At 44.1% G+C, this 17,274-nt stretch overlaps 1 protein-coding gene across 1 annotated transcript in view; it reads left to right on the top strand.

Moving 5' to 3' along the window:
- LOC126188423 (uncharacterized) overlaps positions 1–17,274 on the top strand; it is a 1,114,167-nt gene that overhangs the window by 567,005 nt on the left and 529,888 nt on the right. Inside the window, exon 2 of the mRNA XM_049930379.1 lies at positions 14,442–14,565. Within this exon, the coding sequence (XP_049786336.1) occupies positions 14,442–14,565 (124 nt within the window). The remainder of the gene's footprint in view (positions 1–14,441; positions 14,566–17,274) is intronic.

Raw genomic sequence — 17,274 nt, 5'->3', positions numbered from 1 at the left:
AGCGTACGGAGTATGAGGAAGTTTGGCCCGTACTTTTCGACAGCTGGAGTTCCACATCCAGTTTAGAGAGAGGCCTTCCGCGCAGTGTCCCACGGAGTGAGGGCCTGTGAACACGGCCAACAAGCGCTGAGGCTAACCTCCTCTACATTTCCACAACGATTCACAACACAAACACAATGCTATACTGAATAAGCACACACGGCGTTCATACGATAGAGTCGAACCTATTAGTTGAACCCATTACGATCAGCTGGAGGGCAGCACTGGTCAATCTTTTCCACTACTACAATACCTGGACAACAATGGTGTACCTCACGCACAATAATGAGCGTATAGATTCAATCCGTCAGTCCCTTATTTTACTTGACGAATAGTTTTATGATGAGGACGAACGAGTCGTCGCCAATGTTGACTGGTGGCCAATGCTAAATAGAAACATATAAATCGCAGCAGGTTTGTCAGTAATGTCGGTAAGGTGCTGGCTGCATGGTCTGGATATGCAACGACTAAAATAATTAGATGTCGTTGGTAAAAAATAATATACATTGTACTTAACTGGTTGTACAGGATTCTTCTTGGCTGCATACATATACAGGGCTATTACAAATGATTGAAGCGATTTCATAAATTCACTGTAGCTCCATTCATTGACATATGGTCACGACACACTACAGATACGTAGAAAAACTCATTAAGTTTTGTTCGGCTGAAGCCGCACTTCAGGTTTCTGCCGCCAGAGCGCTCGAGAGCGCAGTGAGACAAAATGGAGACAGGAGCCGAGAAAGCGTATGTCGTGCTTGAAATGCACTCACATCAGTCATAACAGTGCAACGACACTTCAGGACGAAGTTCAACAAAGATCCACCAACTGCTAACTCCATTCGGCGATGGTATGTGCAGTTTAAAGCTTCTGGATGCCTCTGTAAGGGGAAATCAACGGGTCGGCCTGCAGTGAGCGAAGAAACGGTTGAACGCGTGCGGGCAAGTTTCACGCGTAGCCCGCGGAAGTCGACGAAGAAAGCAAGCAGGGAGCTAAACGTACCACAGCCGACGGTTTGGAAAATCTTACGGAAAAGGCTAAAGCAGAAGCCTTACCGTTTACAATTGCTACAAGCCCTGACACCCGATGACAAAGTCAAACGCTTTGAATTTTCGGCGCGGTTGCAACAGCTCATGGAAGAGGATGCGTTCAGTGCGAAACTTGTTTTCAGTGTTGAAGCAACATTTTTTCTTAATGGTGAAGTGAACAGACACAAGGTGCGAATCTGGGCGGTAGAGAATCCTCACGCATTCGTGCAGCAAATTCGCAATTCATCAAAAGTTAACGTGTTTTGTGCAATCTCACGGTTTAAAGTTTACGACCCCTTTTTCTTCTGCGAAAAAAACGTTACAGGACACGTGTATCTGGACATGCTGGAAAATGGCTCATGCCACAACTGGAGACCGACAGCGCCGACTTCATCTTTCAGCAGGATGGTGCTCCACCGCACTTCCATCATGATGTTCGGCATTTCTTAAACAGGGGATTGGAAAACCGATGGATCGGTCGTGGTGGAGATCATGATAAGCAATTCATGTCATGGCCTCCACGCTCTCCCGACTTAACCCCATGCGATTTCTTTCTGTGGGGTTATGTGAAAGATTGAGTGTTTAAACCTCCTCTACCAAGAAACGTGCCAGAACTACGAGCTCGCATCAACGATGCTTTCGAACTCATTGATGGGGACATGCTGCGCCGAGTATGGGAGGAACTTGATTATCGGCTTGATGTCTGCCGAATCACTAAAGGGGCACATATCGAACATTTGTGAATGCCTAAAAAAAACTTTTTGAGTTTTTGTATGTGTGTATAAAGCATTGTGAAAATATCTCAAATAATAAAGTTATTGTAGAGCTGTGAAATCGCTTCAATCATTTGTAATAACCCTGTAATTATAAACAGATAACTATTGAAGCCTCACTTAGGCCATACGTTACTAAGCGCCTTGTTAGAGGTTGCTTACTATTAGCTGTGCTACTTTACTACTTGACGTCCCGAGCAACAGTGGACGAGAGCTCGCTAGAAACTTGATACAAGCCGCGGAGTGGCGCTGGTCGCGACTAGTGGGTCCAACGATACCAATACGGACCGCGGTCGACAACTCCAACCCCTAAGTGTGGTACCGAACGTTGATACCACAAACAGATACGAGAAATGAAGAACTGAGGTCTTTATATTTAGTAGTAAAACAACCAAACTGCTATTTTTGATAAATGAATTATTGAGATCTGCTAATATGTACTAGCGACCACTATTTTCACAAAGAGATGAAGGAAGGTACAAAAACACAGTTACCTGAGTGGCCTAGGTTCACATACTGACACTGAAGACACTCTCGGTATACGTCACAGGGTGCAGTTCTGAAATAGCCTTACGTAGACTGAAGCAATACATCTGATAACATACCGTAAAGCGGCGTGACTTTGAACAGAGAGGCGACTTTGAACAGCAATTTTCGTCTTTTTAAAATAAATGCTGCACTATAGTGTGTAAATATGGAACTAAGGCCAGAGTCATTAAATATTGTCAATAATCGATACTTTCACATGATATGACAGTCGATATGTAATAACATTGTATAACAATGCCAGAAAATAAAATAATTTTCTGGAAACGTAAGGTCCTTCACAGCAGCAAAAACATTTGCCTATTATTAGAAGTATTTTTAAGTTTAGAATTTGAAACGAGTTTTTATGGGCAAGGTAAACACTTGAATGAACATTTACCGAAAGCATAAAATGTCACATTTATTATTTGGTGACGTAAAAAATAAAATATGAAGGCTTGTCTTTCAGGGGGTGACTTTGAACAGAGCCTTCCCTATTGTTTGTCACATCAGCTCCATGGAAAACGTGTTTTAGTTAATTTTCCTTCAAAGAAAAGTGTAAAATAGTGTTGAACATATTATCACTGATGATGAAATTACACTTCTGAGTAAATGGCATTCCAAGGTGGAATCAGGCGAAGTTTTTTTTGTGTGGCCTAATGTTCGCAATGTGTCAGATTTTGAGAAAGATGACATTTGTAGGATTCTACCTGATTCTCGGGTAGATAGAAGGGAAAGGCTTCATTTTGAGTTTAAATTTGATGTCTATGACAGCTGCTAGATTGGACACTCTTTCGTGGCAACTTCCTTTCCTGTAGAGTGTTTACAGATGTAATTCTTTAAAATGTGATAACTTTTCTTCTTCTTTTATTAAAGTCATATAGACTATTTTGAAAAGATCTGCATTTAAATAATTTTTCTTATTTCATAACTAGCTCAGCACCAATTTCCATTATTAGCTAAATTAAACCTTAATCATACGAGCAATTTCAGATGATTAAAGAAAACTCATAAAAAATACTAAAATTTTTCTAAATAAGTTACTTTCAAAACTATATTTATATACAAAATATCATGCTGTGTCATATGAGAGGGGTGTCATTTAACAGTAATTGACATGACTTTAACAGAATAGGCAAATGTTTTCCATGTTCAAAGTAACCCCAACCCATGGGGTGAAATTGAACAGTGAAAAAATTTTAAAAAATAAACTAGGTGTGGGTGATAAAATTATATAATCTGCTTTATCATATTGAGTAACACCTCTTGCAACTTCCCAAAAATTTTCATGTCAACATCTTCAGAAGTTTCTGTTTAACTTACAAAAATGAATTTAAAATGTTCAAAGTCACCCCGCTTTACGGTACAAGAATATAAACTTCGGGCCAAAAAAATTAAAAAATAATAGTTGCTACAGGAGACTTTTACGATCAGATGACCTTACTGGAAGAGAATTGGAGACGTTCTGCAACGAATCAACGACAGACATTGCCAAGTGAAGACCGTAATGAACAGAAGGTTGAGAATGATTGGGCCCGTATTATGGTATCAATCATAGCTACAGTTGAATACGCAGGGGCTGAGATAGATACAAGTGTACAAAATAGATAGTGGTTAACGTACGATGCAGCACATATGGTGCAACGAAGAAGAGAACTACCAACTACATCAGTCCACCTTGGTGGCCCAAATAAAGTACAGGGTGATTATAATTAATTCGCTGCTTGAGAGGGCCCCCATGAAAAACGAGTTATCGTAGAACAGTGAAACTTTGAGGAAACATTTGTAAGAAGATACAGAAGAGAAAGAATGAATAAAGTATTGAAAGCTCGAACCGCACTACTCGTTGCTCTATGTTGCCCGGAACAGCGGTGGACCGTAGAATTTTCAGCCGTCGTGACACAGCTAGTGGACCGCTTGAAGACTGCACGTTGCGTCCAGCATTCTCAGTCATGGCAGAAGTAATGTCCACAGTCTGTGGCACAATTGACCGTCAACCTCTCCCAGGAGAAATTCCGAAATCGCCAGTTAATTCGAACTTCCGAATCATGTTCTTCAACCATGGTGCAGAAAGATTACTTCTCCGGATTCCTTGAATGCGCCCATTCTCACAAAGAGTAACAGCACTGTTGTTGTTGTTTTGATAAAACAGCTTTACGAGTAAAGCCCTCCTAACTGTGTCAAGACCCATATTGACTCTCTGGGACTTTAACTAATGCGCACTGATGTTTTGCGTTCCAACCCTACGTCGCCGTACCAGTGCTGGCGCCTAGTGGCAAGTCATGACACTACAGCACTAACAACGCAAATCCTGCAGCGCACGATCTGAACATAATTCCTATAATGTTGAGTACCTACATCGTAAATAGTTTACCGTTTGCACTGGCTCAAATTGGCAAAGTTTAATTATAAACACCCTGTTCAACACTGGCCACATGAAGTGACGGAGCCTCTTGCTTAGGAACGTACTCGTCCTATTTCTCTCCTCAGTAGAATTCGCTGTACCGTTTCCCGTTTTTAGTCTACAATCCTTTAAATTTTTTAGAATGACTCGTTTAGTTCAGCGTTCATATAAATGGTACTCAAGGGTGCGTCAGTAACAAATATACATTACCATGTAAAAAGCTAGTTGTGAGCAACAAATTGGAAATTTGTGATAAGTTCATGTGGGACCAAACTGCTGAGGTCATCGGTCCCTAGGCTTTACACACTACTTAATCTAACTTACACTAACTTACGCTAAGGACAACACACACACCGATGCCCGAGGGAGGACTCGAACCTCAGACGGGGGGAGCCGCCCGAACTGTGGCAAGGTGTCTCATACCGCGTATGAGCAGTATTCTGAAAGGAGAAATAGTATAAACATATGAACTGATCTCGTTAGTTCACGACATTGGCGTATTCGAAACTGCTTTTTTTTTCAGAAAATACTGAAGTGTTCAACAAGAGATAGTACAAAATTCTTTACACTGAAAATAAATACGGTAAAACAAAGACTACGATTTCGTGCCGGCCGCGGTGGTCATGCGGTTCTAGGCGCTTCAGTCCGGAACCGTGCGTCTGCTGCGGTCGCAGGTTCGAATCCTGCCTCGGGCATGGATGTTTGTGATGTCCTTAGGTTAGTTAGGTTTAACTACTTCTAACTTCTAGGGGACTGATGACCTCAGATGTTAAATCCCGTAGTGCTCAGAGCCATTTGAACCATTTGAACTACGATTGCGTTCAGATACCGCGTAACATATTTACAGGTCTTCTTCATATAATTGTCTTATTCAGAAGTAACAAGTACGTATTAAATTATCACATTGTTGTTTGACTATTTTCTTGTGAACTCCTATTTGCTACTATGTTTAAAAATATAAGCTCCAACTGCATTGTAATGTGCACCCCATGTGGACATCTGCAGTTCTGTTAACTGGAGGTTGTGTCTCTCCTGCATCATGATATCTAAGTAATTTTTAGAAACGGCCTATCCCCTGTTAAATATTGAGTGAGTAGAGATTAATGAGTAAGATTAATGAGTAGAAATACCAGGAGACAGCTTAAATACACTTTATGTTTTCTGGAAACGGGTGTGGGTCAGTGTGGTCGGCCATTTAGATTTGCTTGATCATACGTGAATACCACCTCATCGTCTTTGTAATATGAACACAAGATCCATTATCTACCTATATTGCGTTCGCTTCAGAGGCAGTTTGCAGCAAAGAAGAGTGCAAGCGTTTTCAAACCTAAAGACAATATGAACGTATTCTGTCGTACTGGCTTTTTCTGTAAGAGCGACGTCCCAGAATTGTATTCATCCTGTGTGATGGTGAATAAAGAAACAGGATAAACTTCTTCAAAGAGCGGAAAATTTTGTTAAGTGGCATTACAATGGGCATCATACTTATTCAATATATTTTTGTAGCAGCTAGTGTGAAGCTTCCGTTGTTCCCGTTAAACTACAGGGCTATTACAAATGATTGAAGCGATTTCATAAATTCACTGTAGCTCCATTCATTAACATATGGTCACGACACACTACAGATACGTAGAAAAACGCATAAAGTTTTGTTCGGCTGAAGCCGCACTTCAGGTTTCTGCCGCCAGAGCGCTCGAGAGCACAGTGAGACAAAATGGCGACAGGAGCCGAGAAAGCGTATGTCTTGCTTGAAATGCACTCACATCTGTCAGTCATAACAGTGCAACGACACTTCAGGACGAAGTTCAACAAAGATCCACCAACTGCTAACTCCATTCGGCAATGGTAGGCGCAGTTTAAAGCTTCTGGATGCCTCTGTAAGGGGAAATCAACGGGTCGGCCTGCAGTGAGCGAAGAAACTGTTGAACGCGTGCGGGCAAGTTTCGCGCATAGTGATGTGAAAGATTCAGTGTTTAAACCTCCTCTACCAAGAAACGTGCCAGAACTGCGAGCTCGCATCAACAATGCTTTCGAACTCATTGATGGGGACATGCTGCGCCGAGTGTGGGAGGAACTTGATTATCGGCTTGATGTCTGCCGAATCACTAAAGGGGCACATATCGAACATTTGTGAATGCCTAAAAAAACTTTTTGAGTTTTCGTATGTGTGTGCAAAGCATTGTGAAAATATCTCAAATAATAAAGTTATTGTAGAGCTGTGAAATCGCTTCAATCATTTGTAATAACCCTGTACTGTTATGGGTTTAATTTTGTCTCCGGGGCATAATGATGAAGCCAAGATTCTTCCCAGGAGGAATGACGAATATTCAGGAGTATGAATGGAACCATGATTCGATGCAAAACAGTCTACTACACGTGGGTTGTAAGATGCGTAACTTATGAGTTATGAGCACTTGTTCTTCTTCGCTACTGTGAAACACATCTCTTCTACTGTACATGTGCTCTTACGGCATACATTTTAGAGCCCTTGTTTACTAGACATCCTGCTTCAAGTGATCGTTCTTGTTATGTCTCTGAATACTGGCCATTCCTCCAGGGACACACTATACAGGTTTATACGATACTTTTGACAACTGATAACAGCTACCCGTTGCATCTTATTGAAGGTTTGAAAAAAATCGTTTCAAGAATCAAGCTTAACACCAGTCATGCTATTTCACTTAAGTTTCAACTATTTCGTAGAAATTTCTCTATCCATAAATAATTGAGAGGAAGCATATGTATGTATCTACTTCTGATAATTTCTCTCACAGAAATGCCAAAAAATGGTTCAGATGGCTCTGAGCACTATGGGACTTAACATCTGAGGTCATCAGTCCCCTAGAACTTAGAACTACTTAAACCCAATTAACCTAAGGACATCACACACATCCATGCCCGATGCAGGATTCGAACCTGCGACCATAGCGGTCGAGCGTTTCCAGACTAAAGCGCCTAGAACCGCTCGGCCACCCCGGCCGCCACAGAAAGGCCCGCTCGATCTTTCGTCTTCATGCTCAGTCCAGTGGCGGCTTCATTTGATGTGTGTCTCAATATTTCACACTACTACCGTTATGGATTCAGCAATAAATCGTCTGTGGCCGTTTTGAGCGATAGTCAAAAGTAGGTCGGAACATATGATGTCATTGAAATTATGACCATGATCTGAGCATAACGCCTGTTAATCGTCAAAGAGACATCCAGATTCGCTCTTTCGTACCAGTTTGATTGCAATCGCTGGTATGTCCAATTAATTCGAATGCGAGTTTATCGCATGTGTTCTGCGGGCGCCTTCCGCTTGTAATTGCTGCCGCGGTGTAATTGAACAGCCGCTATCGCGCCCAGGTCTTGGAGTGAGCCGTCATGAATGTAAATCGGCGTTCCTTTCACGGTAGACTGGTTCTCGGGCGCAGTAATTTTTGGCATATGATTCATTGTGGGAACGTGCGTGCTTGCCTCATAACCTTTAAATGCCACTTAGCGCCCGACCGTGTAGCAACACACGTGAAACTTTCGGTCCGCCTTCGTCACTTTCGACACACGGCGAACACTACGGGACTGCGACAGCTGGCGCGTATCGGCGGAATTATTTATGCTGTCTGTCGGACACGACGTAGTGTGGTATGCTAAGCGGCAGCCGGCGACGTCTGTGAAAATTTTCCGGTTTCATTTTTGTCTTGCGTCCCAACTGAGATATACATTATCTGACGAAAAGCATCTGGACACATATTAGTGGAGATTAGTAGGGGTGGTGTCCACAGTACGCCTTTATGATGGCCTGAACTCCGGTGGAGACACTTGCAATGAGGTGTCTGAATGTCTGTGGAGGGAACGGAATCCATTTTTCGTCCCGAGACGAAACCAGGGAAGGCAGTGATACTGGATTCTGAGGTCTAACTCAACCCAAATGTGTCCTATTGGGTTCATGTCGGGACTCTGCAGCTACATGACTGGTATGCAGTTCAAACTGAAGTGCCTGGAAGGGCTGTCTTCGCACCACCTTCAGAGACCCAACTCGCTTTATTTGTTCATGAGACCCAGAAAATATTAGATACAGGCTCCCAGGTAGATGCTATTTTTCTTGACTTCCGGAAGGCGTTCGATACAGTTCCGCATTGTCGCCTGATAAACAAAGTAAGAGCCTACGGAGTATCAGACCAGCTGTGTGGCTGGATTGAAGAGTTTTTAGCAAACAGAACACAGCATGTTGTTATCAATGGAGAGACGTCTACAGACGTTAAAGTAACCTCTGGTGTGCCACAGGGGAGTGTTATGGGACCATTGCTTTTCACAATATATGTAAATGACCTGGTAGATAGTGTCGGAAGTTCCATGCGGCTTTTCGCGGATGATGCTGTAATATACAGAGACGTTGCAGCATTAGAAAATTGTAGCGAAATGCAGGAAGATCTGCAGCGGATAGGCACTTGGTGCAGGGAGTGGCAACTGACCCTTAACATAGACAAATGTAATGTATTGCGAATACATAGAGAGAAGGATCCTTTATTGTACGATTATATGATAGCAGAAAAAACACTGGTAGCAGTTACTTCTGTAAAATATCTGGGAGTATGCGTGCGGAACGATTTGAAGTGGAATGATCATGTAAAATTAATTGTTGGTAAGGCGGGTACCAGGTTGAGATTCATTGGGAGAGTCCTTAGAAAATGTAGTCCATCAACAAAGGAGGTGGCTTACAAAACACTCGTTCGACCTATACTTGAGTATTGCGCATCAGTGTGCGATCCGTACCAGATCGGGTTGACGGAGGAGATAGAGAAGATCCAAAGAAGAGCGGCGCGTTTCGTCACAGGGTTATTTGGTAACCGTGATAGCGTTACGGAGATGTTTAACAAACTCAAGTGGCAGCCTCTGCAAGAGAGGCGCTCTGCATCGCGGTGTAGCTTGCTCGCCAGGTTTCGAGAGGGTGCGTTTCTGGATGAGGTATCGAATATATTGCTTCCCCCTACTTATACCTCCCGAGGAGATCACGAATGTAAAATTAGAGAGATTAGAGCGCGCACGGAGGCTTTCAGACAGTCGTTCTTCCCGCGAACCATACGCGACTGGAACAGGAAAGGGAGGTAATGACAGTGGCACGTAAAGTGCCCTCCGCCACACACCGTTGGGTGGCTTGCGGAGTATAAATGTAGATGTAGATGTAGACTGTGAAACTACGTTTTTCCGGCGCTGTTCAAGTAACTTATGGGAATATAGCCGAGTGACTTCGTCGACAACCGGCAATATTTTGACAGGTGCATACCCTGCCTTATTCAAGACAAAACTGCAGCAAATAAACACTGTGCAAACGAATTTAAAATCTCGGTTTTCGTGGAAAATCTGGAAAGATAACGCTCACGCTGTGATCTCCCTAGTGTTTGCATTGTGTGTGTTATCTTTCAGGAGTTTCCCTGAAAACCGACGTTTTAAATTCACTTCCACAGCGCTTACTTGCTGCAGTTTTGCCCTGAAAATGGGAGGGTGCGCTCCTGTCGAAATCTCGGCGGTTTTCGACTACGTCACCCGGATAAATTCCCGAAAGTTATTTGAACACCTTCAGACTATTTCTCTAGGGATGCACTCTCTAACAGTGCTTGGGAAAAATGAAGACCTGAATCGCTCTGTATGAGTTCTGATTTCTCTTATTTTATTATGATAATCATTTCTGCCTACATAGGTTGGCGCCAATAAAATATTTTCACATTCAAAGGCAAAAAATTGGTGACTGAAATTTCGTGAAAAGACCTCGCCGCAACTAAAAATGACTTTGTTTCAATGGTTGCCATCCCAGTTAGATTACCATATCCGTGGCACTTTCTCCCGTATATCCCGATAATATAAAACGAGCTGTCCTCAGTTGGACCTTATCGATGTGCTCCGTCAATCCTATCAGCGAAGGATCCCATATCGTGCAGCAATACTCTAGCACAGTGTAGGTGTTTAGTACGTGTATTGCATTTTTAAGTGTTCAACCACTAAAACGTAGTCTTTGGTTCGACTTCTTCAGAACACTAAATACGTGATCGTTCCAGTTTGTTGTTCGTAATTGAAATTCCTAGGTATTTAGACCGACTCACAATCTTTAAATTTGTGTTATTCATCGTATAAGATAGACACGAAGCCCACGCCTACTACAGTAGTACAAGTTTATATGCCAACTAGCTCTGCAGATGACGAAGAAATTGAAGAAATGTATGATGATATAAAAGAAATTATTCAGATAGTGAAGGGAGACGAAAATTTAATAGTCATGGGTGACTGGAATTCGAGTGTAGGAAAAGGGAGAGAAGGAAACGTAGTAGGTGAATATGGATTGGGGCTAAGAAATGAAAGAGGAAGCCGCCTGGTAGAATTTTGCACAGAGCACAACTTAATTATAGCTAACACTTGCTTTAAGAATCATGATAGAAGGTTGTATACATGGAAGAACCCTGGAGATACTAAAAGGTATCAGATAGATTATATAATGGTAAGACAGAGATTTAGGAACCAGGTTTTAAATTGTAAGACATTTCCAGGGGCAGATATGGACTCTGACCACAATCTATTGGTTATGACCTGTAGATTAAAACTGAAGAAACTGCAAAAAGGTGGGAATTTAAGGAGATGGGACCTGGATAAACTGAAAGAACCAGAGGTTGTACAGAGTTTTAGGGAGAGCATAAGGGAACAATTGACAGGAATGGGGGAAAGAAATACAGTAGAAGAAGAATGGGTAGCTTTGAGGGATGAAGTAGTGAAGGCAGCAGAGGATCAAGTAGGTAAAAAGACTAGGGCTCTTAGAAATACTTGGGTAACAGAAGAAATATTGAATTTAATTGATGAAAGGAGAAAATATAAAAATGCAGTTAATGAAGCAGGCAAAAAGGAATACAAACGTCTCAAAAATGAGATCGACAGGAAGTGCAAAATGGCTAAGCAGGGATGGCTAGACGACAAATGTAAGGATGTAGAGGCTTATCTCACTAGGGGTAAGATAGATACTGCCTACAGGAAAATTAAAGAGACCTTTGGAGATAAGAGAACCACTTGTATGAACATCAAGAGCTCAGATGGAAACCCAGTTCTAAGCAAAGAAGGGAAAGCAGAAAGGTGGAAGGAGTATATAGAGGGTCTATACAAGGGCGATGTACTTGAGGACAATATTACGGAAATGGAAGAGGATGTAGATGAAGATGAAATGGGAGATATGATACTGCGTGAAGAGTTTGACAGAGCACTGAAAGACTTGAGTCGAAACAAGGCCCCCGGAGTAAACAACATTCCATTGGAACTACTGACGGCCTTGGGAGAGCCAGTCCTGACAAAACTCTACCATCTGGTGAGCAAGATTTATGAAACAGGCGAAATACCCTCAGACTTCAAGAAGAATATAATAATTCCAATCTCAAAGAAAGCAGGTGTTGACAATCAGTTTAATAAGCCACAGCTGCAAAATACTAACACGAATTCTTTACAGACGAATGGAAAAACTAGTAGAAGCCGACCTCGGGGAAGATCAGTTTGGATTCCGTAGAAATACTGGAACACGTGAGGCAATACTGACCTTACGACTTATCTTAGAAGAAAGATTAAGGAAAGGCAAACCTACGTTTCTAGCATTTGTAGACTTACAGAAAGCTTTTGACAATGTTGACTGGAATAGTCTCTTTCAAATTCTAAAGATGGCAGGGGTAAAATACAGGGAGCGAAAGGCTATTTACAATTTGTACAGAAACCAGATGGCAGTTATAAGAGTCGAGGGACATGAAAGGGAAGCAGTGGTTGGGAAGGGAGTGAGACAGGGTTGTAGCCTCTCCCCGATGTTATTCAATCTGTATATTGAGCAAGCAGTAAAGGAAACAAAAGAAAAATTGGGAGTAGGTATTAAAATCCATGGAGAAGAAATAAAAACCTTGAGGTTTGCCGATGACATTGTAATTCTGTCAGAGACAGCAAAGGACCTGGAAGAGCAGTTGAACGGAATGGACAGTGTCTTGAAAGGAGGATATAAGATGAACATCAACAAAAGCAAAACGAGGATAATGGAATGTAGTCGAATTAAGTCGGGTGATGCTGAGGGAATTAGATTAGGAAATGAGACACTTAAAGTAGTAAAGGAGTTTTGCTATTTGGGGAGCAAAATAACTGATGATGGTCTAAGTAGAGAGGATATAAAATGTAGACTGGCAATGGCAAGGAAAGCGTTTCTGAAGAAGAGAAATTTGTTAACATCGAGTATAGATTTAAGTGGCAGGAAGTCATTTCTGAAAGTATTTGTATGGAGTGTAGCCATGTACGGAAGTGAAACATGGACGGTAAATAGTTTGGACAAGAAGAGAATAGAAGCTTTCGAAATGTGGTGCTACAGAAGAATGCTGAAGATTAGATGGGTAGATCACATAACTAATGAGGAAGTATTGAATAGGATTGGGGAGAAGAGAAGTTTGTGGCACAACTTGACCAGAAGAAGGGATCGGTTGGTAGGACATGTTCTGAGGCATCAAGGGATCACCAATTTAATATTGGAGGGCAGCGTGGAGGGTAAAAATCGTAGGGGGAGACCAAGAGATGAATACACTAAGCAGATTCAGAAGGATGTAGGTTGCAGTAGGTACTGGGAGATGAAGAAGCTTGCACAGGATAGAGTAGCATGGAGATCTGCATCAAACCAGTCTCAGGACTGAAGACCACAACAACAACAACATCGTATAATCGGAATTTAACGGATTTCTTTCTGTATTCCTGTGGATACCGTATGCCTCGGCAAACTGGCTGACACTGACGGCGGCGGTGCACAAATGCTGCGCAGGTAGCGCCATTCGACGGCCAACACCGCGGTTCCTGGTGTGTCCGCTGTGCCGTGCGTGTGATCATTGCTTGTACAGCCCTCTCGCAGTGTCCGGAGCAAGTATGGTGGGTCTGACACACCGGTGTCAATGTGTTCTTTTTTCCATTTCCAGGAGTGTATATATAGCAGTTCATAATATCCAATATAACAAATTTCAAAACTCCGCCATCTCTCACCCCACACCCACCACTGCTGGCGGCTCACCTCCAACTGCGCAACGCTACGCGCTGTTCACATCCAGCTGCCGCTGCCCAACACTACAATGGCAGACAACAATGCAAACTAGCCACAGACTGCACACAGCACAGCCAGTGATTTTCATATAGAGCGCTACGTAACGTTGCCAATAAGAAAACATAAACAGCCTACTTACAGGCTCTCGGCCACTGCATTGTCCGAGGTGAGAGGTAATGCCTGAAAATTGGTATTCTCGGCACTCGACACTGTGGATCACGGAGCATTAAATTCCCAACGATTTCCGAAACTGAATGTCCTACGCGTCTAGCTACAACTACTATTCCGCGTTCAAAGCCTTTAATCCCCGTCGTGCGGGAATAATCGCGTCGACATCTTTTCACATCAATCACCTGAGACAAATGACAGCTTCGCCAATGCTCTGCTTTTATATCCTGTGCACGCGATATTACCACCATCAGTATATGTGCCCATCGAGATCCCATGAGTCCCATCACCTCTGTGTAAATAAACGTAACTTGAGACCGTCATGTAAATCGTGACCATGTCTGCCATACGATTCGCTCAGGAAGTGTAGTGCAATTGGTGAGAGCAGAAGGTGACAGGTAGCTAACCTAACCAGGTACGCGCGTGCGTGTTGTTGCAGCGCGTGCTGTGCGTGATGTGCGCCGCCGTGCTGACGACCGCCGCCCACGTGACCAGCCAGGGCTCCGAGGACCGCCTGTGGGAGGAGATGGGCAGCCTGCGAGTCCTCATGAGCGCCGTCGCAGGTGAGTGTGAGTACATCACAAGGCGCTCGCCTCTTCCTCACTCCGCCTACCTGGCAACTCAACGCCACAAACGCAGTGCAATCTGGGAATGTCACTTCACGGACTGGCTGTACCGAGTCACACGTGTGTTCACACGTGATCTGCTGTCACCATCGCCTGTAGCGCCCGCAAAATGCGGCACGTTAGAGGAGCTGCGCGGGAACCAGCACCGCCGGCCCATTGAGTGGAGAGTGTAGCAGGTAGTGTACCGGCTTTGTCCGAGAACACTATTAGGAGCAGCCATCGTAAGAAGTCCGAATAGCACTTTAGACCGATGTGACAGTAGCGTAAGGTAATTAAATGAATACAGTTTAATTAAATCAGGCTAGGGGATGAAACACTAAAAGTAGTAGATAAGCTTGCTTTTGGGCAGCAAAATGGCCGAAGCAGAGAGGATGTCAAGTAGAGACTGGCAGTAACAAGAAAAGAATGTCTGAAAAATAATTTATTGGCATCTAATACCAGTTTAAATGTTGGTAAGTCTTTTCTTAAAAAGGTATTTGTCTGAGTGTAGTGTTGTACGGAAGTGAATAGAAGCTTTTGAAACGTGGCGATATAGACGAATTCTGAAGACTAGATGGGTAGATCGAATAATTAACGACTAGGTGTACTGAATGGAATTGGGGAGAAAAGACATTTATGGCACAAGTTGGCTAAAATAAGGGTTCGGTAGAACCTCTCAGAACCAGAAGACTACACCTGCCCCCTTGATGGTGGTGGGGGGGGGGGGAGGGGAGCACTTTCCTCCCTGTTGTTCCCACACCACCTACTTCAGCAGCAACACTCCCCCAATCAACAGGGATATCAGTCCCCACTTCTGAGCTGGAGAAGCGTAAGTCTTCTTCGGCTCCTCTCACTAGGAAGGGGTCCCTTGGGTCCCTTCCCAGGTTTCTGCTCGTGGGAAAATGACACCTGCCAGTGACTGAAGAGCCCAAAAGCAGCTGGTCATAGGGCTTCATGCTCATCCTCAGTCGCTGAGAATAAATCAGTGAAGTCCTGCCAGCCAGGCAAACCCAAGGAGGAGAGAGAGAGAAATCCAAAAAGAAAGTCCCCAAGACCAAGGGAATTACAATGGCACCCACACCACCGCTACCTACAAGCTCTGTGTCTGCGGATGAGATGGAGTTTATGGCGTCCGCTGAGGACCTAGATCTCACCAGATCCTCAGACACAATAGATATAGACTGATCAGGCAAAAAGTCGGTGGCAGAAGGAGACCCTGATGAGTAAACTGCCTCATTGAATGTTCCATGCCATCCCAGTCTCATGATGTCATCCTCTAGTGGAACTGCGGCGATTTTTTCTACCACCTGGCCGAGCTATGGCAGCTGTTAAGCTATACACCTGCTTTCTCCATTTCCCTCCAGGAAACCTGGTTCCCAGCAATGCAGACCTCTCCCCTCCGCAGCTATAAGAGATACTACAGGAATCATAGCGCCTATAATCGAGTGACAGGTGGATTTTGCGTTTATGTCCTAAACTCAGTCTGTAGTGGAACTGTGCCCCTTCAAACCCCTCATGACGACCTGTTTGGTAGTGACCACTTCTTCATGTTCCTGTCACTGCCCCGGCGTCAGGCCCACGGACGCCTGCCCAGATGGGCTTTAAACAAGGCAGGCTGGGACTTATTCACCTCTTCTGCCACTGTTGAATCTCCTCCACACGGTAACATCGATGTGGTGGTTGAGCAGGTAACTACAACGATCATTTCTGCCACGGAAAACGCGTTCCCTCGTTCTGTAGGGTGCCCCCAGCGAAAAGCAGTCCCTTGGTGGTCGCCGGTAGTCACTGAGGCAATTAAAGAACGTCAGCGAGCTCTACAGCGACGTAAGCGGCACCCTTCCCTCGAGCACCTCATAGCCTTTAAGCGACTCCATGCCCGCGTTCGCTAGCTTATCAAAAGACGGATGTAGGAGTGTTGGAAGAGATTGGATTCCCTATGTCTCCTTCCCAAGTCTCGACGAAGATCAGACGTCTTTTTGGGTACCAGGCCCCAACAGGTGTCCCTGGCATTAACATCAATGGCGTGTTGTCTACCGACGCAAATGCGATTGCTGAGCACTTTGCTGAGCACTATGCTCGAGCCTCCGCGCCGGAGAACTAGCCCCCATTCTTTCGCACCGTCAAACGGTGAATGGAAAGGAAAGTCCTCTCTATAGCTACACGCCACAGTGAACCCTATAAAGCCCCATTTACAGAGTGGGAGCTCCTCACTGTCCTTGCACATTGCCCCGACACAGCTCCTGGTTCCACAGTCAGATGATTAAACATCTCTCATCTGATTACAAGCGACATCTCCTCGTCATCTTCAACCGGATCTGGCGCGATGTCGATTTCCATCGGAATGGCGTGACGCAACATCATTCCAGTGCTTAAACCCGGTAAGTTGCTGCAACGTATGGTCTGTTGGCGGTTGGTTTGGGTCCTGGAGTCGTGTGGCCTACTGGCTCCGTGTCAGGGCGGCTTCCGCCAGGATCGCTCTACCACTGATCTTATGTCCTTCGAGTCTGCCATCCGGACAGCCTTTCCCAGACGGCAACACCTGGTTGCCATCTTTTTTTATTTACAAAAGCGTATGACACGACCTGGCGACATCATATCCTTGCCACATAATATGAGTGGGGTCTCCGAGGCCCGCTCCTGATTTTTATCCAAAGTTTCCTGTCGCTT

Source organism: Schistocerca cancellata, chromosome 1, assembly GCF_023864275.1.
Source record: "Schistocerca cancellata isolate TAMUIC-IGC-003103 chromosome 1, iqSchCanc2.1, whole genome shotgun sequence".
NCBI classification, from domain to species: domain Eukaryota; kingdom Metazoa; phylum Arthropoda; class Insecta; order Orthoptera; family Acrididae; genus Schistocerca; species Schistocerca cancellata.
This window is presented reverse-complemented; position numbering and strand designations above follow the sequence as displayed.